The sequence below is a fragment of the Ovis aries genome, chromosome 3, assembly GCF_016772045.2.
Source record: "Ovis aries strain OAR_USU_Benz2616 breed Rambouillet chromosome 3, ARS-UI_Ramb_v3.0, whole genome shotgun sequence".
NCBI lineage: Eukaryota > Metazoa > Chordata > Mammalia > Artiodactyla > Bovidae > Ovis > Ovis aries.
Window position 1 is genome coordinate 209,528,292 of NC_056056.1, and position 23,447 is coordinate 209,551,738.

At 48.1% G+C, this 23,447-nt stretch overlaps 2 protein-coding genes across 2 annotated transcripts in view; one reads left to right on the forward strand and one right to left on the reverse strand.

Moving 5' to 3' along the window:
• PTMS (parathymosin) overlaps positions 1-3,044 on the reverse strand; it is an 18,011-nt gene extending 14,967 nt beyond the window's left edge. Inside the window, exons 1-2 of the mRNA XM_060413679.1 lie at positions 2,919-3,044; positions 2,401-2,871 (exon numbers count right to left, since the gene is read on the reverse strand). Coding sequence (XP_060269662.1) covers positions 2,401-2,871; positions 2,919-3,044 — 597 coding nt within the window. The remainder of the gene's footprint in view (positions 1-2,400; positions 2,872-2,918) is intronic.
• MLF2 (myeloid leukemia factor 2) lies at positions 2,593-7,484 on the forward strand. The gene is made up of 9 exons (XM_027967942.2): positions 2,593-2,799; positions 3,389-3,466; positions 3,719-3,845; positions 4,094-4,129; positions 4,734-4,787; positions 5,110-5,238; positions 5,373-5,532; positions 6,246-6,467; positions 6,977-7,484. The coding sequence occupies exons 2-8, from the start codon at positions 3,417-3,419 to the stop codon at positions 6,431-6,433; spliced, it is 744 nt and encodes a 247-aa protein (XP_027823743.1). The 5' UTR covers positions 2,593-2,799; positions 3,389-3,416; the 3' UTR covers positions 6,434-6,467; positions 6,977-7,484.
• The last annotated feature ends 15,963 nt before the right edge of the window (positions 7,485-23,447 follow it).

The window sequence follows — 23,447 nt, forward strand, 5'->3', positions numbered from 1 at the left end:
CATAAAGCAGTGAGGAGAAACTGTTTCTCTTCCTCCCAACAATGCTTATCCCCTTCGAGTTCAGCCTCACCCAAGACTGGGCCCACCCTCCCTCATACATTTTATCATCTACAGGAAACTCTGATGACTGAGGAATTTCTGTTCATCAGAGTTTACGGGACAGAGACATATTTAAGAAAGGAAGGAAGGAGGGATGAAGGGAAGCAGGGAAAGAAGGAAGAAAGGAAGAGAAGGCAGTGAGTGGGGGAGGGAAGGGAAGGAATAGGAAGGTGACAGAGAAGGAAAACAGATACAAACTCTGTCTGGACAGAAAGGTTGCTTGTAAAATTACATTCCTTCAATTCCTGGAGTGGATGGCTGCCTATACAGTCCATTGCTGGGCATGCTGAGAATGAACTCTTGCGTCTCTTCCTTCATCCCCACCTCTTCAAAGCTCTCTTTTTAACCTGAGAGAAAGCCTAGGTTTAGAGCTTTGTGTCATAGATGGATGCTAAGCTGTCATTTGTAATTATTCTTAGGGGAGGTGATTGATTAAAAATCATGCAAAAGTAAAAATGACTGATATTAGGGTTTTTTTGTTTTTTTTTTTTGCTGTGCCCTGTGGCATTCTGGATCCTTAGTTCCCTGACCAGGGATGGAACCCATGGCCACTGCAGTGAAAGCAGAGTCTTAACCACTGGATGGCTAGTGAAGTCCCCGATATCAGATTCTTAAGTCTTGGAAGGAAGAAGAGAAAGAGCTCTACTAGGCACCTTCCCCAATGGCTCGGTGGAAAAGAATCTGTCTGCAGTACATGAGACATTGGAGGCACAGACTCAATCCCTGGGTCAGGAAGATCCCCTGGAGGAGGAACTGGCAACCCACTCCAGTATTCTTGCCTGAAAAATCCCATGGATGGAGGAGCCTGGTGGGCTACAGTCTATGGGATTGCAAAGAGTTGGACACAACTTGGCGACTAAACAACACAGAACACCAAGTAACCAAAGAAGACCAAAGGAGAAGGCTAGAAGACTAGCTGCATCTCCTATCCAGCTCTGAGCAGGCTGGACATGATGGAACCGGGACGGAGATGCTGAAGGTGAGGCCCACACTTCACTAAGTTTGGGCTGCAGAACTCTCACTGGGACAATTCTTAACCACTTGTCACACTGCTTCTGTTTGGAGGCAAGAAGAAAGGGGCACTGGCATGGTGGGCTGTTCAGAGACAGAGCATTTGGAAGACGAAAGCTTTTACTAAGTCTATTCCCCAGAAATATCAATGGAAAACACATTTTCTTTTATTCTATCTTTGGCTTTGCCAGTCTGCCAGCTTCTAATTTCTCTGTCTCTCTTCCCCTCTGTTGCCACTATTGTCTTCGTTTTTTCCTCTCTCTGTAATAATAATCAAGTCCAAAGAAACCTGAGAAGCCCCACTCGTTCCACTTCTTCCTGAGTCACCAGGGAGCAACCCCTCTTCCTCTCCAGGGAAGTGCTGGAGATGGGAACAAGTCTCTCTGGCTGTCAGGCCCACGGAGCACGAACGTGGCTAGCGGCCAGTGTAAAGAACCAGGCGAGCTGGCGTCTGGTTGAGTCCGGTCTAAAGTCCAGCCCAGACAGCCCAAATCCCTGGACACCCAGGGGGAGGGCCCTTCTCTCCAGTTGGGCAGGATTTTATGCAACACATTCAGTATGTCAAAGTGTCAGCCTTTGGCCTTCGAGTCAGGTCTCCTGGGCCTGTTTGCAACTCTGCCCCTCGGTGAGCTTGGTGAACGGGGAGCGCTCTTCTCCCTCGACCCACCTACCAACCTGCCTGACTAGAGAAGAAAAACAGTGCGGACTGGGAGCTCCTGAGGATACTCAGAGAAAGGAAAGGGGAGGTTGGCATTCAATGAAAAGATTTCAGAACTCTCTCCCTAGTCTGACTCCTCACAGCAGGGTAACTGGGGGCGGCGGGGTGGTCGCGGGGTGGTCGCGGGGGGGGGGCGGGTGGGCGGGTCTCTAGAGCCCCGCCAACTCCAGTTCCCCAGGGGCTGCAGTTCCAGCCCGGCCGAAGGGCGCCATCTGGCGACCAGACCCCCAGCCTGGATCCTCCGTGCCCCAGCCCGAGTTCTCAAAGCCAGAGGAAGACCTGGGCAGCACTGTCACCTCCTCCCGCTACGTCACTCCGAGGGGACGCCGCCCCGGCCTGGAACGCGCCTCCTCCCGAGGGGACTGGCCCCAGCGCCTCCCCCGCAGAATTGCCGTCCTTCCTCCATCTCGGGATGAACGCTTCCCCGGTAGAAATCTGCTGAAAGTTCTCCCCAGGGATCCGCCCCACCTCGTCACCCACTGAGAGCCTGCCCTGTCCGGGGGAATCTGCCCCCGTCCTCTTCCCCCCTCTTCCCCTCCCGGCGATGGACTCCGCTGCTCCTTCCCCAGCACCCTGACAGGGAGCCTCCTCGGGGCCACAGAACCCAAGTCCAGGTTACTAACGAGGCCTCCACTCCCCAAGTCCCAGAGGACCCCGAGGTCCCCAGCAGCTAGGCCTGAGAGCCGCCCCGCGTGCGCCCCACGCCCGCCGGTGGGCGGAGCTCCGCAGGCCCGGCCTGGGGTGGGCTGTCCCATCGTGACGTCACTTCCGTCCGGGCCTGGCTGGGGTTCGGGCTCCGTGGGCCGACGGGCGGAGGGTGCACGGAGGTGGCAGCTGTGAGAGGAGGCGGTGCGGGAGGCCGAGGAGCTCACGCCCGGACCAGTCCCGCGTCCCGGGCCGCTAGCCCCGATCCTGCCGCGCACGAGAGGCGAGACCGGCCGGATGGGCCGCTGAGCCCGGACCGGGGACCGGTGAGGCTCGAGCGGAGCGGGCAGCCGGTTCCGGGCGGGAGCGGCCCGCCGGGCTGCAGGGTCCCCGGGAGCCTGGGATGCGGGGAGGGGAGCGGGTCAAGCCTGCCTCTCCTGCTCACCCGGCAGGAAAGCAGGGTTCGGGGTGAGGGGGCAAGGCTCCAGGCGCGGCGGGGACGGTGAGGCCCACCCGGGGGAGGTCTGGCGGCGGCCGGGATGTGAGGAGGGAGCGGAGTGGTTGGGGTCATTTATGGGGCGGGGGTGGGGGGTGGCACTTGAGATTCGCATCCGGAAAGGTGGCGTCGGGGGTTGGGGGAGTGTGCCTTTGGCGGTGGCTTTGGGAAGAGGATGGCTCTGAGTGGGGGAGGCAGAAAACAGGCTCGGGAAAATTTTCCACGGTCCTCCTTCGGAGAGAGGGTTGAAGAGCTCTGCTCTCCCTAGAGGCTGATGTTGAACACCTGGAGAAGGGTCTCCCTGGAGTTTGGGGGCCAGTTACAGTGTTTGGAAGGGACCACGCTCTGAGAGTCCCTGCCCTGAGGGGTGTGCAAAAAGCCTGGCCCCTTCCAACCTTTGAGCCTCCACATCTTCACAGCGTGGAGCTCCCTGGAGCTGAAATCAGGATGTTCCGCTTCATGAGGGACGTGGAGCCCGAGGACCCCATGTTCCTGATGTGAGTATCCCCTCCCCCTCTTGCTCCAGAGCACACATCGGTCCACTTAGTCTCTGAGTAGTTGAGACAGACACCTGGGCTCCTGTTGCAGGCTCGGATCACACCTGGGTGGCCACTCTAAGCTCCAGCTTAGACTTGGAGGGGATGTCTGTGCCACTGGTTCCCTATGGCTCTTTTCTTTGGGGCTTGGGGGAGGAGGGAGGTGCTCACCGCTGCCCCTTCTGCCACCTGCTCTGTACTCTCCCTGCACAGGGACCCCTTTGCCATTCACCGTCAGCACATGAACCGGATGTTGTCAGGGGGGTTTGGATATAGCCCCTTCCTCAGCATCACAGATGGCAATCTGCCAGGGACCCGGCCTGCCAGCCGCAGGATGCAGGTAATGGTGCTGCCACAGACCTGAGACTGTGGTGGGAGGGTGGTTAATGCAGTGCTTCATTTTTCTTGCATGCTGGCTGACTTAGCAAGTGGCGTGCCTTCTAGGAGTGGGGAAAAGGGTGTGGAAGACAGGCTTTGCGATGCTCCTTTGAGAGAAGGATGGAAAAAAGCAAGGGAGGCCATGGGCTTGGTTTGGGAGGGTGAGGTCGCATGTGGCCTCTAATTTCTATTCCTGACATGTTCCTGTAGGCTGGGGCTGTCTCCCCTTTTGGAATGCTGGGAATGGTAAGTCTTCATCTCCCTGCATCCTTCCATTTCAAACTTGCTCTGTAACCCTTAGATATTAGTTCCAAATTTGCCTCTCTGAAATATAGACTAATGGGTAACCCTAGAGTCGTCATGTGCTCACAGATCTCCGGGCCTGCTGTGTGCTGAGTCCTGTGAGCTGATGACGCTAACTTACTGACTCCTGTGCTTCTAGGAGTCATCCCCATTAGGGAGATATAATTGCCTGGCAAGATGTCTTCTTTTGAGGAGGGAGGTGCTGTTGGAGGGCCAACTAGAGATGTATAGGAGATTTTTCTACAGCTTCAGAAACAACCACTTTATAGGTTAGACTCCAGTAACACAGACTTGCTTCCTAAAAGTAGGAGGAAATAGGTCAGGCAGGCAAGAAGAAGATGGGATCCTAGTAGCCACAGAGCCTGAGGAGGAGGGCGGGGTGGGTGGGAAGAGAAGCGCAGAGAGGCACACTTGTTCTGCTCCTGCTCAAGAGGAATGAGGAAGAGCCACTGCCAGATGTGAAGGAAGGGGAGAGAGGGACCATGTAGCCAGGTGGCCTGTGGGAGCCTGAATTCGACCACCTGACTCGGTTTCCTTTCTGCTCCAGTCAGGCGGCTTCATGGACATGTTTGGGATGATGAACGACATGATCGGCAACATGGTGAGGGTCTTGTGTCCCGCCTCCCCTGGCGAGTCCCTGGAGGTGGGAGTGGGGAAGGCTGTGCTCACAGAGGCCTGCAGGCTAGATAAGAGGGCCAGACCCGGAGAGCGCAGGGGTCCTGAGTAGGAAGCAGCGGCAGGCATCTCATGAAATGGGCAGTTAAGGCTCGGCCTCTCCAGATCTGCCTGGCTTATTGTTGGACTCAGAGGGATTGAGGGGGTGATGGTGAGTCCTCACGTTTGCTCCGGGGCTGCAGGGAGGGATCCCTGCTCCGGAATCCAGGCCCTGCCCACTCAGCCGTGCAGTTCCCTTCCCTCCCCAGGAGCACATGACAGCCGGAGGCAATTGCCAGACCTTCTCCTCCTCCACTGTCATCTCCTACTCCAACACCGGCGACGGGGCCCCCAAGGTCTACCAAGAGACGTCGGAGATGCGCTCGGCCCCAGGCGGGGTGAGTTGGAGGGCTCCTTCTATCCCAGGGAGGCACGGTCGGGTGGCCTGGCTGGCTCCTTTCAAAGTGTTTCCAGCCTGGCGTAGTTAGGTTTGGAAGGATCCACTGAGCATGTGGCGCTCCGCCTCCCCCAGATCCGGGAGACCCGGCGGACCGTGCGCGACTCCGACAGCGGGCTGGAGCAGATGTCCATTGGGCATCACATCCGGGACCGGGCTCACATCCTCCAGCGCTCCCGAAACCATCGCACGGGGGACCAGGAGGAGCGGCAGGACTATATCAACCTGGACGAGAGTAAGCCCCCTTCTGGCTCCAGCCTGCCGGCTTCCTGCCACCAGCTCCTAGCCCCCCGTCTCGTGAGCTGAGAAATGGCAGCATTTTCTCCCTGCTTCGATTCCTAGGTTGGGAAGATCCCCTGGAGAAGGAAATGGCAACCCACTCCAGTATTCTTGCCTGGAAAATCCCATGGACAGAGGAGCCTGGTGGGCTACAGTCCACGGGGTCACAAAGAGTCAGGACTGAGCCCTCATGCATGCTCCCTGGCTCTGTACGTGTGTCTTGGGCAACATTGTGGATGAGCTCCATGTTCTTTACTTACTCGGGGCCTCTTTGTCAGCTTAGGGCTAAGTCAGTGCAGGAGATGGCCTCACCGGGGAGGGCAAACTCTTGTCACCTAAGTCAGATATTGATAGTAATCTACCCTATTCCGTCAGTGTCTTCCTTTCTCATTTTTATTTCTTTCAAATCAGCCAACATTTATTAAAAACGGTGTGTATGGGATTATGCTCCTTAACTAAGTATCCATTCCTGATTTCCTGTTCGTGGCTTCAGGCAACCATGATGAATCCAACTTCCCCTCTCCCTTCCCCCCGCCTCCCTTCCCCAAGGCCTTTCAGCCTTGGGTTTTGGTCTCAAGAGCCTGTGGCTCAAGCCTGCATCGGGCACGGGTCTGCCTAGCAAGTGGGGTGGTACTCAGGTGCCCTGTGTGGTCTCCGTGTCCTCTTCAGGTGAGGCCGCGGCCTTTGATGACGAGTGGCGGAGGGAGACTTCCCGATTCCGGCAGCAGCGCCCTCTGGAATTTCGGAGGCACGAGGCTTCCGGGGGTGGAGGACGAAGGGCTGAGGGGCCTCCCCGCCTGGCTATACAGGGACCCGAGGACTCCCCATCCCGACAGTCGCGCCGCTACGACTGGTGAGGGCCCTGGGCCCTCGGCCTCTCTTGTATCTCTTGTAAGTACCATGGGGCGGACAGGGACAGGAGAGGGTGAGGCGTGTACTATGTGAGCGTCACTCAGCCTTGAGGCAGAAGCAGCCTAGGTACCCAGCAACCACCACCTTGGATGGTAGAAGAGGTTGTTTTTTTGTTTTTTTTTTTTTAATTTTTAAATTTTGGCTGTTACCAAGTTTTAGTTGTAGCATGTGGGATCTAATTCTCTGACCAGAGATCAAACCCAGGTCTCCTGCATTGGGAGCGCAGAGTCTTACCCACTGGACCACCAGGGAAGTCCCTTAATGTTTATTTATTTTGGCTGCACCAGGTCTTAGGTTGTGGCCTGTGGGATCTAGTTCCTCAACCAGCGATGACACCAGGCCCCCCTGCACTGGGAACACAGAGTCCTAGCCACTGGACCACCAGGGAAGCCCCCAAGTAGAAGTTCTAATTGGTAGAGAAAGACAGAACTCCTGGCTTCTGTATCCTGTCTTCCTTTTAATTTGTGTGTTTCTGTTTCCCATCCCAGGTACAAGCTGAGAGGCTGAGATGTCATCCCCTGAGATAACTTTTCCTCTTCAACTCCCACTCCCAATTTAATATTAAATTAACAGGCAAGCTGGCCCCAGCCCCTCCCTGGGGGTCTCAGGGAGAACCTTTCACTGCCCCTTTTCCTTTCCTTCTTTAATCTTTACGAGGATGACTTGATTTTTCACTTTGCTACTCCATCTCTGAATCTCCTTCCCTTCCTTGTTCTACTCCTGCCATGCATTGATGGGGCTTTGAGGGTGAGCTCTGGGTTTAGGGGCCCCAGCGACCCTGGCTCTCTGCCCACCTCCTCCTCGGATCCCCTACTGTAGGGGCCACAGCCCTTGTCCAGGGCTGTGTGTGGAGGGAGAGGACCTGTCCCCAGCCCTTTCTCCCTTCCAACCCGCTTCACATCACAAAGGTCTTCCCCACACCCTCTCTGCCTTTATTTTTTGATTTGTGCAACTTGTAACTAGGTGTTTATGAAATAAAGGAGAATGGAAAAAAGACCAAGTAGGCATCTGGCTTTACTTTTTTTTTCTTTTAATGTATTTTATTGAAGTATAGTTGATTTATGGTGCTGTGTCTGGCTTTGTTGATCTCTTCCATGTTCAGTTTCAACCCTCCTGTCTCCTAGTTACCTTGTGTTTAGTTGCTGAGTCGTGTTCAACTCTTTGCGACCCCATGAACTGTTTTCCAGGCAAGAATACTGGAGTGGGTTGCCATTTCCTTCTCTAGTCGCCTTACCTTCCCTCTGTCTCCGTGTGTGGCCTTCTTAACTCGTTCAAGCCCAGCACCGCAGTGGTCCTGCAGTGGAGTTGTCAGTGCTTCATGAGAAGCAGCAATGCATGTGGCTAGGTTAGGGGTGAGACTGACGGCGACTGTCCTGCAGGCTTCCTCGCTTTTGAGGGTGTGGCAGAGCATACCTGTAGGTGTCCAACAAGTTTTCCACCCCTTGTCCCTTGGGCATTTCTTGCCTGGACTGTGGGCAGGAACACTTGGGGTACGAGCAGGAAGGACCCTGTTCCAGTCTTCAAACGGGAGGAACTCGAGGCAGCAACATTCTTCAAAACCTCCAGCCCCAATTGTTGAGAATTTGAGCCCAGGGAAGAAAATTAGCCTGGAACCTGAGCAGCTCTGGACCAGCTTGAGGAGCTCTAATTTCTTAAGACATTCGCTCCTGCTTGACCTGGCTCAGCAAATGGGTCACGCTGTCCCTCCCGGGAACTCACCAGTGATGGAGAGTGCCTGTGAGAGTCTGAGAGTGGTTTCTGCTTTATAAGCATTGCTGCCCTTTTCAGTTGATAAGTCAAAGGTAAAAACAGCACCGGGTCCTTTCTGGGAAGGAGATTTTCCCATGCCCTTGACAGGCAAACAGATTCAAGCGGATTTATCCAGACACACAACGAGCAGACAAAGGTGAGCTCGTCAGCAACCAAGCACTGACGTCCTGTTCAGATCAGGTACTAAGTCTTAGTCACCCAGCCACTGACATGCACTTCCAGGGTCAAAGGAACCAACCAGTGATGAAAAGAATCCAGAAATCCCAGAAGTCAAACAGGAGTGAATTCATCTCCACCTGGGATGCTGAATTGGAGCTCACAGCGTCCCCCCGTCCTCAACTTGCAGTGTAACCTGTGCCCTGTCCAGATTGCCCCTAGTTTCTTCCTCTGGGAGTGGAGGAATTGTCGTCAATCTCCTGAGGAGGCTGCAGGTGAAAAAGCATGGGAGTGTAGAAGGAGCCCCCAGGCTCCCCAGCTCAGCTCTGCCACCAGCCCAGTCATGTTGCCTTGGGCAAGACCTCCCTTCCCTGGACTGCATTTGTGGGTGTCCCTTCTCACTCCAACGTCTCAGGCTGCAGCTCAAGCCCAACCTCTCAACCTGGATTCCAGCTCCAGTGCCCATGCTCTTGGGCGCAGTTCTGAGTGGGGGCTGGAGCAGGCCAAGGGTTGCCCTGGTTTCCATCCAGGTGAGTCATCCAGGGTTTCACAAGCATTGCTGTTTGGGTCCTGGCTTCAGACACATGAATAAATCAATTTTCACCCCTGCTCCCAGCTCCTGGGTGATGACCACCTTGCAAACCCAGCTCATATTTGCAAGGCCCGTGATGGTATTCTTCAGCTAAGATACATGGTGGGCAACTAGGCACTAGCAAAGTTGAATGAAATGCCCTAAAACCAGCCCCCTGGCACTTACCTGTCTGCCATGGCAGGTGAGGGTCAGGGAGCAGGAAAGCACGCAGGAGGAATGCTGATGCTCCATTTCTGGGTCAGCTCTTTGAAATGGCTCAATCGCCGTGACCCAGCCTCGACCTGCCAGGTGTCCAGAGGACGTGGCCAGACTCACTTGGACGATTTCCCCCACCTGAGAAAATGACAGGGTGGGAGAGTCTGAGACTTGGTGGGAGACTATGAATTAGAGAAAGGGGTGAAATTAGGAGTACAGACCAGCAGGAGCAAGCCCGGGGGAAGAGTATTTACCTCTCAGAGTTGGTGTCCTGCTTTGTAAAATGGGCCTTTTTCCAGGCCCTGTTGGCAGTGGGGACACAGATTTCATAACTCAGAATTATGAGAGTGGGGTGCATGAGTACAGAGGATGCGTTTGACTCAGTGCGTGAGACAGACGCCTGATTTTGTCCCTGTGACCCTGCCCCTGTCCTGAACCTTTGGTCCACCATCTGGTGGCTCAGACAGTACAGAATCTGTCTGCAGTACAGGAGACCCGGGTTCAATCTCTGGGTCAGGAAGATCCCTTGGAGAAGGAAATGGCAACTCACTCCAGTATTCTTGCCTAGAGAATCCCATGGACAGAGGAGCCTGGTGGGCTACAGTCCAGGGGGTCGCAAAGAGTTAGACACCACTAAATCACTGGTTTCTCCCAGCATCCAGCCCATTCTCCTCATCTGCTCTGTTACCTGCCACCTAGATCGTGTGCAGGGTCTGAACAATTATCCCCGAGATGTCAGTTTTCTCCAGATGGAGACCGACCGAGCGTCTGAAGGTCTGAGGCTAGGACATCTGCGGATGGAAGAGAAACGGGTGTGAGAAAGGGGCGTGGAGTGGGGTTGAGTCTCTAAAAGGAGGAGCAGAAATACCAGGGGAAAGGTCAAGGTGACACTGATGTGGGAAATGGTTTAATGAAAGAAAACAGAGCTAGGGCTTCCCTGGTGGCTCAGTGGTAGAGAATCCGCCTGACAATGCAGGACACACGTTCAATCCCTAGTTCTGGAAGATCCCACATGCTGTGGATCAAATAAGCCCGTGCACCACAACTTCTGAGCCTGCACTCTAGAGCCTGGAAACCGCAACTACTGAAGCCCAAGCGTCCTAGAGCCCTTATTCCACAACAAGAGAAGCCACTGGGATGAGAAGCCTCCACACTGCCACTGGAGAGTAGCCCCTGACCACCCCATCTAGAGAAAAAAGGCCCTCACAGCGACTAAGACCCAACACAGCCAAAAATAAATAAATGTGTGCTAAGTCATTTCAGTTGTGTCTGACTCTTTGCAACCCCATGGACTGTAGCCTACCAGGCTCCTCCGCCCATGGGATTCTCAAGGCAAGAATACTGGGGTGGGTTGCCATGCCCTCCTTTAGGGCATCTTCCCAACCCAGGGATCGAACCTGCTTCTCTTTCATCTCCTGCCTTGGCAGGCAGTTTCTTTACACTCACGCCATCTGGGGAGCCCTATAAAATTATTTTAAAAGTCTTATATTTTAAAAAGAAAAAACAAAGAAAACAAATCTAGAGTCTAAGAAAACCGCTGCTGAACTTAGCCTAGATTTGGAGTGGGGGCAATTCCCAATCCACAGGGAAGGTGGCACAGATAGACCTTAATTCCAAGCAAAGCCAGTATATGATATAAGTAACAGCTGTGGAGTTGAAGACCTTTGAGATCACCTTCTCTGGAAAGGGGCAGCTGATCAGAACCACCACCCCAGACTCACTAAAGCAGAATCTCAAGGTTGAAGAGGATTCCAGTGCAGCCTAGCAACAATTATAGATGCCCTCCAAACCCCTGCTCCTGTTTCACTGCTTAGGTAACAGGTGACTTGTTGAACCCCATGCAGCTACCTAGCAGAACTCAAGAGCCAGGACTCAAAGTCCAGATAGACACAAACCATACTAACGTGCTGTGTGGCATGATTCCACATGGTGGTCCTTTAAATAGAACATTCCTTTTTTTTTTTTTTTTTAATTTCAAATGTATAACATTTACCCAAGTCAAAGCATAGTGTTTAAAATGATGGATGCCAGTGGCCCAGTATGTCTGGTTTATTTGTGCTTTTTTTTCAATGTTTTTTAACATACAATAAAATTTCTGTGCATGGATTCTATGAGTTTGAACACGTGCAGACTTATGGAAGCACCACCACTATCAGGATCAAAATAATTCCCTCACAGGGAATTATTCCCTGGTGGTCCAGTGGTTAAGACTCCAAGCTTCCATTTGCAGGGGCCCTGGGTTCAATCCCTGGTCAGAGAACTAGATCCCACAGGCTGCAACTAAGAGTTCAAAGATCCTGAAGGCTGCAACTAAGACCCGGCCCAGTCAAATAAATACATACATAGATATTTCTAAAGAAAGTTCTGTCACCCCAAACCCTCTTCTGCTACTCCTTTGTGGCCACCCCCTTCCCCCAGTCCTAACCCTTGGCAACCACTGATGTGTTTCATCATTGGTACAAATGTACCATTTCCAGAATGTCATATAATGAAATGATACACAGGCATACGTTGTTTTATTGTGCTTTGCTTTATTTACTTCGCAGATTCTGTTTTTGTGTGTGTTTTTTTTTTTTTTTAACAAATTGAACATTTGTGGAAGCCCATCACTGAGCAAGGCCATTGGTACCATTTTTTCCAACAGATTTTGTTCACTTCATGTCTCTATGCCATGCTGTCGCTTCAGTGTGCCCAGCTCTTTGCGATCCTATGGACTGTAGCCTGCCAGGTGTCTCTGTCCATGGGATTCTCTAGGCAAGAATACTGGAGTGGAGCATGCCCTCCTCCAAGGGATCTTCCTGACCCAGGGATGGAGCACATGTCCCCTCTGGCTCCTGCACTGCAAATGGATTCTTTACTGCTGAGCCACTGGAGAAGGTAATTCTGGTGACATTCAAACTCTTTCATTATCATTATATTTGCAAAGGTGATCTGTGGCCAGTGAGCTTTTTTAAGTGTTTATTGAACTTGTGACAATACTGTTTTTTCTTTATGTTTTGGTTTTTTGGCCAAGAGTCATGCGGGATCTTAGTTCCCGACCAGGGGTCAAACTCACCATCCCCTGCATTGGGAGGTGAAGTTTTAACCACTGGACCGCCTGGGAAGACCTCGATCAGTGACCTTTGATGTTATGACTTGCTGAAGGCCCTGATGATTTTTTAGCGGTGAAGCATTTTAAATTAAGGATGAAGCATTTCTAAATTAAGGTATGAAGCATTTTAAAATAAAGCATTTTAAAATTAACTAATTTTTAGACATAATGCCAGTGCACATATAATAGACTATAGTATGGTGAAAACATAATTTTTATGTGCATTGGGAAACCAAAAAAATCATCTGACTCACTCTGGAACCAAACCAGCAATAAAGGTGTCGCTATGCCATGTAACCTTTAGAGAGTGACTCTTATCCTCAGCATAAAGCCTTTTAGATGCACTCATGTTGTTCTGTGTATTAATAGTTCACTCCTTCCTACTGCCAAGTACTGTTTCACTGTGTGTTTATAGTTTGTTCATTCATTCATCTGTCAAAGAACATTCCAGTTGTTTCCAGTTTTTGGCAATTATGAATAGAACTGCCATAAAAAACCATGTACACGTGTGTGAACATGTCTTAGTTTCTTTAGGAGTGAAATGGCATGGGATTTCTAGGTCACAGGCAAGTGCATATTTAACTTTGTGAGAAAATGCCAGACTGTTTCCCAGAGTGGCTGGACCATTTTGCAACCCCACCAGCCATGTAAGAAGAGTTCCAGTTGCTTTGTATCCTTGCCAGTAGTTGGTATTGTCAGTTTCTATTTTATTTTACCCATTCTATTAGGTGTGTGGGTATTCTTTTGTGCACAGTGAAACATCTATAAACATCTCACCATGGTTTTAATTTGTATTTCCCTGGTGATTAATGGTGTTGAACATCCTTTCATGTGCTTGTTTGTCATCATTATAACCTCTTTGATGAAGAGTCTAAGGCTTTCAGATCTTTTTCCAAAATTGGGTTATTTTCTTACTATTGAGTTTCAAGCTTTCCTTATGTATTCTAGTTAGAAGTCTTTTGTTAGATAGGGATTTACAAGTACTTGCTCCCATTCTGTAATTTGTTTTTTCCTCTTTTTGGTGTTGTCTTTTTCAAAGCAAAATTCTAAATTTTGATGAAGTCCAGCTTCTCACTTTTTTTTTTTTCTTTTATGAATCATGATTTTGGTGTCATATCCAGGAACACTTTGCTGAACTCTTGGTATCTGACTAAGATTTTCTTCTGCTATTTTCTGAAAGTCTTCTGGTTGTACATTTGTATTTACATCTCTCTTCTTGGTTGTGTTTTGGTAACTTGTGACTTTCAGAGTTGGTCTCATTCATCAAAGCTGTTGGATTTGTGTGTAGAATTATTTGTAGAGTTCCCTTACTAACCTTTAATCTTTGTGGGGTGTGCAGTGATATCTCCTTTTATTCTGATATTGGTTATCTGTACTTTCTTTTCTTTTTGTTTAGTATGGCTAGAGGTTTATCAATTTTATTGATCATTTCAAAGAATCAATGTTTGTTTCATTGATTTTTTTTGTTTGTTTTCATATTCATTATTTTCTGCTCTTGGGTTTTCCTCCTACTTGCCTTTGCTCATCTTTATGTACCTTCTCAAGGTAGAGAAGTACAGATTGTTGACTTTAGACCTTTCTAACGCAAGCATTTGATACTCTAATTTTTCCTATAATCACTACTTTAGTGATTATACATATTTTTAATATTTTATATTTTCCTTTTTGTTAAGTTCACAATATTTCCTAATTTCTTTTGAGGCTACCTTTGGACTCTGGGTTTAGAAGTGTGTTGTTTAATTTCCAAGTGTTTGGCAACTTCCTTTTTATCTTTCTGTTACTGATTTCTAGTTTTAATTATATTATGCTCAGAACATATACTTTGTATGACCTTTTAAATTTGTTAATTTTATGACCCAGGATATAATCTATCTTGGTAAATGTTCTGTGTGCACTTGGAGAAAAAAAGTGTATTATACTATCTTGTGGGAGTGTTCTAGAAATTTTAATTAGTCCCTGGTGTTTGATGGCATCATTCAGTTCTATGAAGTGAAGTTGCTCAGTCGTGTCTGAGTCTTTGCAACCCCATGGACTGTAGCCTACCAGGCTCCTTCCTTGGGATTTCCCAGGCAAGAGTACTGGAGTGGGTTGCCATATACGGCTATATATTCACTGATTTTGTTTACTTGTTCCATTGATTACTGGGAGAGCAGTTTTGACTTTTTTTTTTGTTTTGCTGTAACTGTAGACTTGTCCATTTTCTGCTTGATATATATCAGTTTCTGTTTCATGTAGTTTGAAGCTCTGTAGTTAGACACAGAGACATTTTGAATTATGTCTTCTTGGAAAACAACTTTTTATCATTGTTCTTCATCCCTGGTAATTTTCTTTGCTCTAAAGTTAATTTGTCTGATATTACTACAGCCACTTCATCTTTCTTTTGATTAGTATTTGCATGGTACTTCTATTCCCATCCTTTTACTTTTTTTTTTCTTGTAATATTTGTTCATTTAGTTAGCTGCACTGGGCCTTAGTTGCGGCATATGGGACCTAGTTCCCTGAACAGGGATTGACCCCAGGCAGTGGAAGCATAAATTCTTAACCACCGGATCACTAGGGAAGCACCTCTTCCTTTATTCTTGACATCTTACGTCTCTTCTGTTATTTCTCCTCTGTCTCAAGACCATCCTTTAGCATTTCTTTTACAGTAGATCTGATGGTAACAAGCTCTCATACTTTTCCTCCAACCAAGAATGTCTTTATTCCACATTCATTCCTGAGTGATATTTTCACTGGGTACAGAATTCTGAGTTGACAGTGTCCTTTCAGCATTTTAAGCATTGTTCCACTTTATTCTGGCTTCTGTAGCTGCTCATGAAAAATCTTCTGTAATCTGAGTCATTGTTTTTGATATATGTTTTTGTATATGAAATGCATTGTCTTTCTCTGAATGGCCTCAGAGTGTTTTTCTGTTTTTAATTTTTAGCAATTTGATTATGATGAGTCTGGATATGGATTTCTTTGAGTGTATCCTGTTTGCTCTCACCAAGTTTCTTGAGTCTGTATGTTTATCTTTGAAGAAAGTAAGAAAAACCACTAGACCATTCAGGTATGACCTAAATGAAATCCCTTATGATTATACAATGGAAGTGACAAATAGATTCAAAGGATTAATCTCATAGACAGAGTGCCTGAAGAACTATGGACAGAGTTTCATGACATTGTACAGAAGGCAGGGATCAAGACCATCCCCATGAAAAAGAAATGCAAAAAGGCAAAGTCTGAAGAGGGCATACAAATAGCTGCGAAAAGAAGAGAAGCTAAAGGCAAAGGAGAAAAGGAAAGATATACACATTTGAATGCAGAGTTCCAAAGAATAGCAAGGAAAGATAAGAAAGCCTTCCTCAGTGATCAGTGCAAAGAAACAGAGGAAAACAGCAGAACGGGAAAGACTAGAGATCTCTTCAAGAAAATTATAGATACCAAGGGAACATTTCATGCAAAGATGAGCACAATAAAGGATGGAAATGGTATGAACCTAACAGAAGCAGAAGATATTAAGAAGAGGTGGCAAGAATACACAGAAGAACTGTACAAAAAAGATTTTCACGACCCAGATAATCACGATGGTGTGATCACTCACCTAGAGCCAGACATCCTGGAATGAGAAATCAAGTGGGCCTTAGGAAGCATCACTACGAACAAAGCTAGTAGAGGTGATGGAGTTCCAGTAGAGCTATTTCAAATCTTATAATATGATGCTGTGAAAGTGCTGCACTCAATATGCCAGCAAATTTGGAAAACTTGGCAGTGGCCACAGGACTGGGAAGGGTCAGTTTTCATTCCAGTCCCAAAGAAAGGCAATGCCAAAGAATGCTCAAATTACCGCACAATTGCGCTTATCTCACATGCTAGTAAAGTAATGCTCAAAATTCTCCAAGCCAGGCTTCGACAGTACGTGAACCGTGAACTTCCTGGTGTTCAAGCTGGTTTTAGAAAAGGCAGAGGAACCAGAGATCAAATTGCCAACATCCACTGGATCATCAAAAAAGCAAGAGAGTTCCAGAAAAACATCTACTTCTGCTTTATTGACTACATCAAAGCCTTTTTTGACTGTGTGGATCACAACAAACTGGAAAATTCTGAAAGAGATGGGAATACCAGATCACCTGACCTGGCTCTTGAGAAATCTGTATGCAGGTCAGAAAGCAACAGTTAGAACTGGACATGGAACAACAGACTGGTTCCAAATAGGGAAAGGAGTATGTCGAGGCTGTATCTTGTCACCCTGCTTATTTAACTTATATGCAGAGTACATCATGAGAAATGCTGGGCTGGAGGAAGCACAAGCTGGAATCAAGATTACTGGGAGAAATAACAATAACCTCAGATATGCAGATGACACCACCCTTACGGCAGAAAGCAAAGAAGAAAAAAAGAGCCTCTTGATGAAAATGAAAGAGGAGAGTGAAAAAGTTGGCTTAAAGCCCAACATTCAAAAACCTAAGATCATGGCATCTGGTCCCATCACTTCATGGCAAATAGATGGGGAAACAATGGAAACAGTGACAGACTTTATTTTGGGGGGCTCCAAAATCACTGCAGATGGTGACTGCAGCCAAGAAATTAAAAGACGATTACTCCTTTAAAAAAAGTTATGACCAATGTAGACAGCATATTAAAAAGCAGAGACATTACTTTGCCAACAAAGGTCCATCTAGCCAAAACTATGGTTTTTCCAGTAGTCAAGTATGGATGTGAGAGTTGGACTATAAGGAAAGCTGAGCACCGAAGAATTGATACTTTTGAACTGTGGTGTTGGAGAAGACTCTTGAGAGTCCCTTGGACAGCAAGAACGTCCAACCAATGAATCCTAAAGGAAATCAGTCCTGAATATTCATTGGAAGGACTGATGCTGAAGCTGAAACTCCAATCTTTAGCTACCTGATGCAAAAATCTGACTCCTTTGCAAAGACCCTGACGCCGGGAAAGATTGAAGGCGGAAAGGGAAGGGGACAACAGAGGATGAGATGATTGGATGGCATCACCGATTCGATGGACGTGAGTCTGAGTAAACTCCGCAAGTTGGTTGTGGACAGTGAGGCCTGGCTGTAGTCCATGGGGTCGCAAAGAGTCAGAAACGACTGAGCAACTGAACTGAACTGAACTGATGTTTATCTTTTGCCAAATTTGGGACATTTTTAGCTACGATTTCTTTTTTTCCTTAATATATATATTTTATTGAACTATAGTTGACTTACAATGTTTCAGGTGCACAGCAAGGTGATTCAGTTACACATATACACATATTATTTTTTAAATTATTTTCCATTGTAATAATTTTTCTGTTCTGTATTTTTCACCTCACCTTCTGAGAATCTGTTGACACAAATGTTAGACCTTTTAACATTGTTTGACAGGCCCTGAGGCTCTGGTCATTTTTTTGTTGTTTTTGTTTTTTTTTTATCTGTTGTTTAGATTTCATAATTTTTTTTTTTTTTGGCTGTGCCGCTCGGCTTGTGGGATGTTTGTTCCCTGATCAGGGATTGAACCCAGGCGCTGGCAGTGAAAGCTCAAGTCTTAACCACTGGACCACTAGTGAATTCCCCCAAATTGCATAACTTATATTGATCTACCTTCAAACTCATGCTTTTGTCTGTCATCTTCATTCTGCTATTAAAACCTATCCAGCAAATATTTTATTTTGGTTATTCCTATTTTTTGGTTCTAAAATCTCCATTTACTTCTTCTTTGTACCTTTTACTTCTTTGCTGAAACTTTTAATTTATATATTTTTATTTGTTTCAAGAGCATTCTCCCTTTCTTCTTCCAGTACAGTTATACTGTTTTGGAGTCTTTGCCTTCCAAAAACTCTGTCATCTCTGGCTTTTCCTAGAGATCTCTTTGTATGCTGAGTAATTTCAGATCATACCCTGAAAGTTTGAATACAGTTTCAAGACTCTGAGTCTTATGAAAATACTAAAGAGAATATCCTCTGTTTCAGCAAGTGACCAATCAGGTTAGAGTCAGGCAGCAACCTGCCCTTTTTTGCACTGTGGTTCCAAGGTCAATTTAATTTTCAGTTTGCAGTGCTATTTGGATCAGTCCTACATGTGTGCCACCCAGTGGCCAGTCAGACCTGGACAGTGGCCCATCCTATAGCTCAGCTCACAAGGCTTCAGGTAAGCTGTTCAGGCTCAGATTTATCCTTGCCCAGTTCAGAGGTGAGCCCAGGAGTTTGCACAGAGCTATCTGGGCTGCTCTCTGGATTTCTCTTTCTGTGATCTCCTAGTACTTTCTGGTTCTCTGGAGCTTTTCTTTCCAATCCTCTGGCCCAAAATTCAGAGTTTTAGTTTCTCTGCTCTGCTGGACATTTTTTTTTTAACATTTAGCTGAGCCATGTCTTAGTTGTGGTGCTTGGATGTTTAGTTGCAGCATATAGGATCTAGTTCCCTGTCCAGGGATCAAACTTGGGCCCTTCTGTATTGGGGGGTCTTAGCTGCTGGACCACCAGGGAAGTCCCTCTGCGGGACATTTCTTACTGTGTCTGAGTCAAGCAATAAGAGAAGAGAGAAAGGAAAAAGAAGCGCAGATTTGCTCCACAGTTTTGTGCCCACAGTTCCAGTGGTCAGAGAGAAGGGCTCTCCTTCCCAGAGTTTGCAGTGTCTGCCCAACTACCGTTGCCGTCACTGGCTACCGCCACCCTGGTGTCCAGTGGGGCTGGAGGGGAGAGGCGAAAGAAAGAGGGGACTTCCCCCCACTGTCAGAGCCCCTTTCTTAAGACCTGCAGCAGAGGGCTCCAAGGGGAGCCTTTCAGCTCACACCAGATGTGCACTTCTAGGTTTGCGCAGCCTTTGAGTTCATTCCGGGTGATACTGGAGGAGTGGGGGGAAAGGAAAACTCACCACTGCTTTAGTGGAACTTTGAATTCTGGTGTCTTTCTCCCAACTACCATTTACTTCTTGTTTGCTTGTTTGCATTTTGAGTTTTTCTGGTTGTACTGTGTGGCTTGCAGGATCCCAGGTCCCAGGGATCGAACCCCAGGTCCTTAGCAGGGAAAGCACATGGGTCCCAACCATTGGACCACCAGGGACTTCCCTGCTTTGTCTACTCTTCACCACAGATCTCAGATAACTGCTCTGTGCGTTCTGTCCAGGACTGTCAGACAGGGTGGGGTGAGTCTACTCCGCTTACAATCTGTGTGACCCTAGGCAGGTTAAGACGACTTCTCTGTACCATGTCCGTCATCTTTAGAAGTGGATGGTAGTGATATTAACCTCAGAAGGTTGTTGTATTAGATGAGTTTATGTCCATAAAGCACTAAGAGTGCTTGATCACAGTAAGTGCTTAATAAATATTACTAATAGTACTTAATAATAAATAATATTTTTCATTAGCAATTATCATAGAAAGATTGGAAAATAGAGATGGGCAAAAAGATGAAAGTCACCCAAAATCCCAATGCCCAGAAGTATAATATATGCATTATGATTTGTATTATTTCAGATTTTTCAGTCAAGATATATTTATTAGTTGATTGGATACATGAACAATTAGTAGAAGCATAGAACTATATTCCCTGTCCTGTCCCCCAAACAATACATTTCACTTTAGGGAGCCAAAGCAGGTCACAGGAAGAAAACTTTCCAGCTCTAGGCCTTCTTCCCACGATTCCTCCCACTCAGAATGCTCATCCTCCCCTATCTTTATCAGGTTAACTGCTACTTGGGTATCTAGTTTCAATTTAAAGGTCACATCCTCGCAGGAGGCTTCCCTGACCCGAGATGAGAAGTAGATTCTCTGGTAAGGGCTTTCGTGTCACCCTATACTTCTTAGCACTTACCACGAACTTAATTATGTAAGCATATAGTTAAGAATCTCAGAGAGCAGACAGGTTCTGTACTCAAGAGTTTCACATTTGCTCATTTTTCTCTCCCAGATGGTGCCCCTGGCCTCCCCATCCGTCCTCCAAGGCCCAATGGTCAAAGCCTGTTCGGCTGATCCAAGGTGGCACTAATCTGGACAAGTCTGCTTACATAAATGGGCCATCACAGCTCCGAGCTGAGTCAACGGGCAGTGAAGTCCCATTTTCCAGTCCAACCACAGAGATCCGAATTCAGTAGGAACTGGGGTGTGAGTGGGGTCCAGCAATACGCATTTTCAAAAGCTGCCCTGATGATTCTGATGCTGATGGACCAAAAAAACTGCTTGTGGTAGGACACCTCTGACACACCTTCCAAAGATCCTTGCCTTCTAACGATCGATCACTAGGCTGGACCTGGTGACTGGCAAATGACAGGATGTTTCCTCCCCAATTAGGTTACAGAAGACTGGGCTTTCACCTTGCTGGGTGGTCTCTGGCTCTCGCTCTGACGAAGGGGGCAGCCTCTGACCTATAGTCAGCCAAGGAGTGAGGACCTCAGCCTGACAACCCAGAGGCAGGGAATCCTGCTGACAATCACTGGCTATGCCTGGAAGTTAAGTCCCACCCACTGGAACCCTGAGCTGAGACACCCTCACTCACACCCTGCGGTAGCCTTGGAAGCGACCCTGAAAACTCAGCAGAAAACTGTAGTGCTGAGTTGTGCAGATTTCCGGGCGGAAGAAACCGAGATAATAACTATGTGTTGTTTTAAGCCACTAGGTTTCAGGGTAATTTGTTACACAGCAACAGAGAACTCACTCACTGCCTAGACATGCCCCTCTAAACTACTGTCTCTCCACTCATGTTGGAAGATACACCTAAGCAGAGAATTTCTTTCTCTTTAGTAGGATCTCATCAAATATGGGCTTCCCAGGTGGTGCCAGTGGTAAAGCATCTGCTTGCCAATGCACGAGATGCAAGAGACACGGGTCTGAGAAGAGGAATCTGGGAGACCTGGGTCAGGAAGATCCCTTGGAGAAGGAAATGGCAACCCACTCCAGTATTCTTGCCTGGAGAATTCCATGGACAGAGGAGGCTGGTGGGCTACAGTCCACAGGGTCATAAAGAGTTGGACACAACTGAGGACGCATGCACGCACGCACATCAAATAATGACTGGAGACATTGTCTTTGCTTTCTGTGTAGAAGGTGCACCCCCGTCCAAATGCACTTTTTTATCCAGAGACCTTGGCTTAACCTTCTCAAAGTTACCTGTTTCATGTGTGTGAACTCTGAATTCGCATGCAGTTCTCTTTCTCCTCCTATCACAGTGGCCCAGCCCTAAGCTCCTCTAGCTAGGGTTGCCATCGAGTTGGGAGCATCATGTGAGAATGTACAAGTGATGAGAATTTTCAGCTGGGAGAATTTTCCTGGAACCCCAGGCTTTGTTATACATGGAATCTCTAATGTGCTAGTCACTTCAGTCCTGTTCGACTCTGTGATCCTATGGATTGTATCCCACCAGGCTCCTCTGTCCGTAGGATTTTCCAGGTAAGAATACTGGAGTGGGTTGCCATTTCCACCTCCAGGGGATCTTCCTAACCCAGGGATTGAACCTGCGTCTCTTGCATCTCCTGCATTGGCAGGCAGGCTCTTTACCACTACTGCCACGTGGGAATCCATAAATTCTGAACCAATCCCATGGTCAAAACAGTCCACAATAATTCACTCCCCCATATCCAAGCCTTGGGAGGCAAGTGCTCCGTCTTTGTAAGTCAAAGACAAACTGCATTTGCATGTCCCTGAGGCTGTGAATGGCCCCTTCTCCCTCTGGGTATAGGACCTGGCAGGCCAAGACCACCCACATCAGACCCTGGAGCCACTCACTGAAGGTTGGAACTGCAGGGATCAGGGCAGTTATGGAGTCAGAGCTGGAGGCAGCTTACCGGAAAACGAGATATTAAAGTTCAAGGAAAAAGTGGGGTATGGGCAGAGGGAGAGGACACAAGCTCGAAACACCAGGAGTTAGCGACTTCTACAGAAATGGACAGTGTGGGAGGAAAAAGGGATTTATTTCAAAGGTAAAGACTTGAATCAAGATGCGAAAGTCTCAATAGGCTCCAATACTTTGGCTACCTGATGTGAAGAGCCAACTCACTGGAAAAGTTTACCCTAATGTGGGGAAAGATTGAGGACAGGAGAAGGGGGGAATACAGAGGATGAAATGGTTGGATGGCATCACTGACTGAGTGGATATGAGTTTGAGCAAACTCTGGGAGATAGTGAAGGACAGGGGAGCTTGGTGTGCTACAGGGTATGGGGTCACAGAGTCAACTTAGCAACTGAACAAGCAGCTAGTCTAGACCAAAGCTAAAATGAGAGGCCAAGAGCGTCAACTGCGACAACAGGGCTCACTGGACTGGTCTCAGTAAGTCTCCACTGCCCCTCAAGACAACAGACTCACCCAGTCCACTTTTAACCACTCAGGATCCACCCCTACTTCCAATTCTATTTCAACTGATACTTTAAGATCAGTAAACGACTCAGCAGCAGCAGCAGCAAACGATAGTCTCCCCCTAGAGGACAGCACAAGCTAGGGAAAGCAGCTCGGTCAACACTGGGACCCTCAGGAGGCAACTGCCTCTCATGCAAGTGGGAGAGCAACTGTCCCTTACACTAGAGCACCCCAAGTTTAGGGTGTGCACAGCAGAGCACTGAGCCAAGGGGACCAAACCTCTCAGCACACCTCTCGAATGCTCTGCCATGGACAGGGGACAGGAGTCCAACTGTGGCTTCTTACCGAGACCTAAAAGTCCTGTGTGATTTGCTTTATTTTCGGCTGTGCTGGGTCCTCACTGTTGCTCAGGCTTTTGGGGGCTACTCTAGTTGTGGTGTGTGGGCTTCTCATTGTGGCGGCTCCTCTTGTTGTAGAGCGCGGGTGCTAGGGTGCACAGGCTCCAGTAGTTGTGGCACGTAGGCTCAGCAGTTGCAGCTCCCGGGCTCTAGAGCATGGAGTCGGTAGCTGCGGTGCACGGGCTTAGCCACTCTGCGGCCTTTGGGATCTGCCCAATCAGGGATCAAACTTGTGTCTCCTGCACTGGCAGGCGGATTCTCTACCACTGAGCCACCAGGGAAGCCCTCCTATGGGGTTTTGATGCAAAAATCAAAGTTTACTATCAACCCTTCCCCTACAATTCTATGAGGTGGATGTAAACAGGCTGAACTCGGAGTTCCCTGAGAGCAGGGACAGTGACCATCATTTTGCATCTCCAGCCAAGCACACGCTGGTGCTCAGCAAGCGCCCTCGGCTCCTGAATGAATGCCGACATACTGAACAACCTGTTCAAAGTCC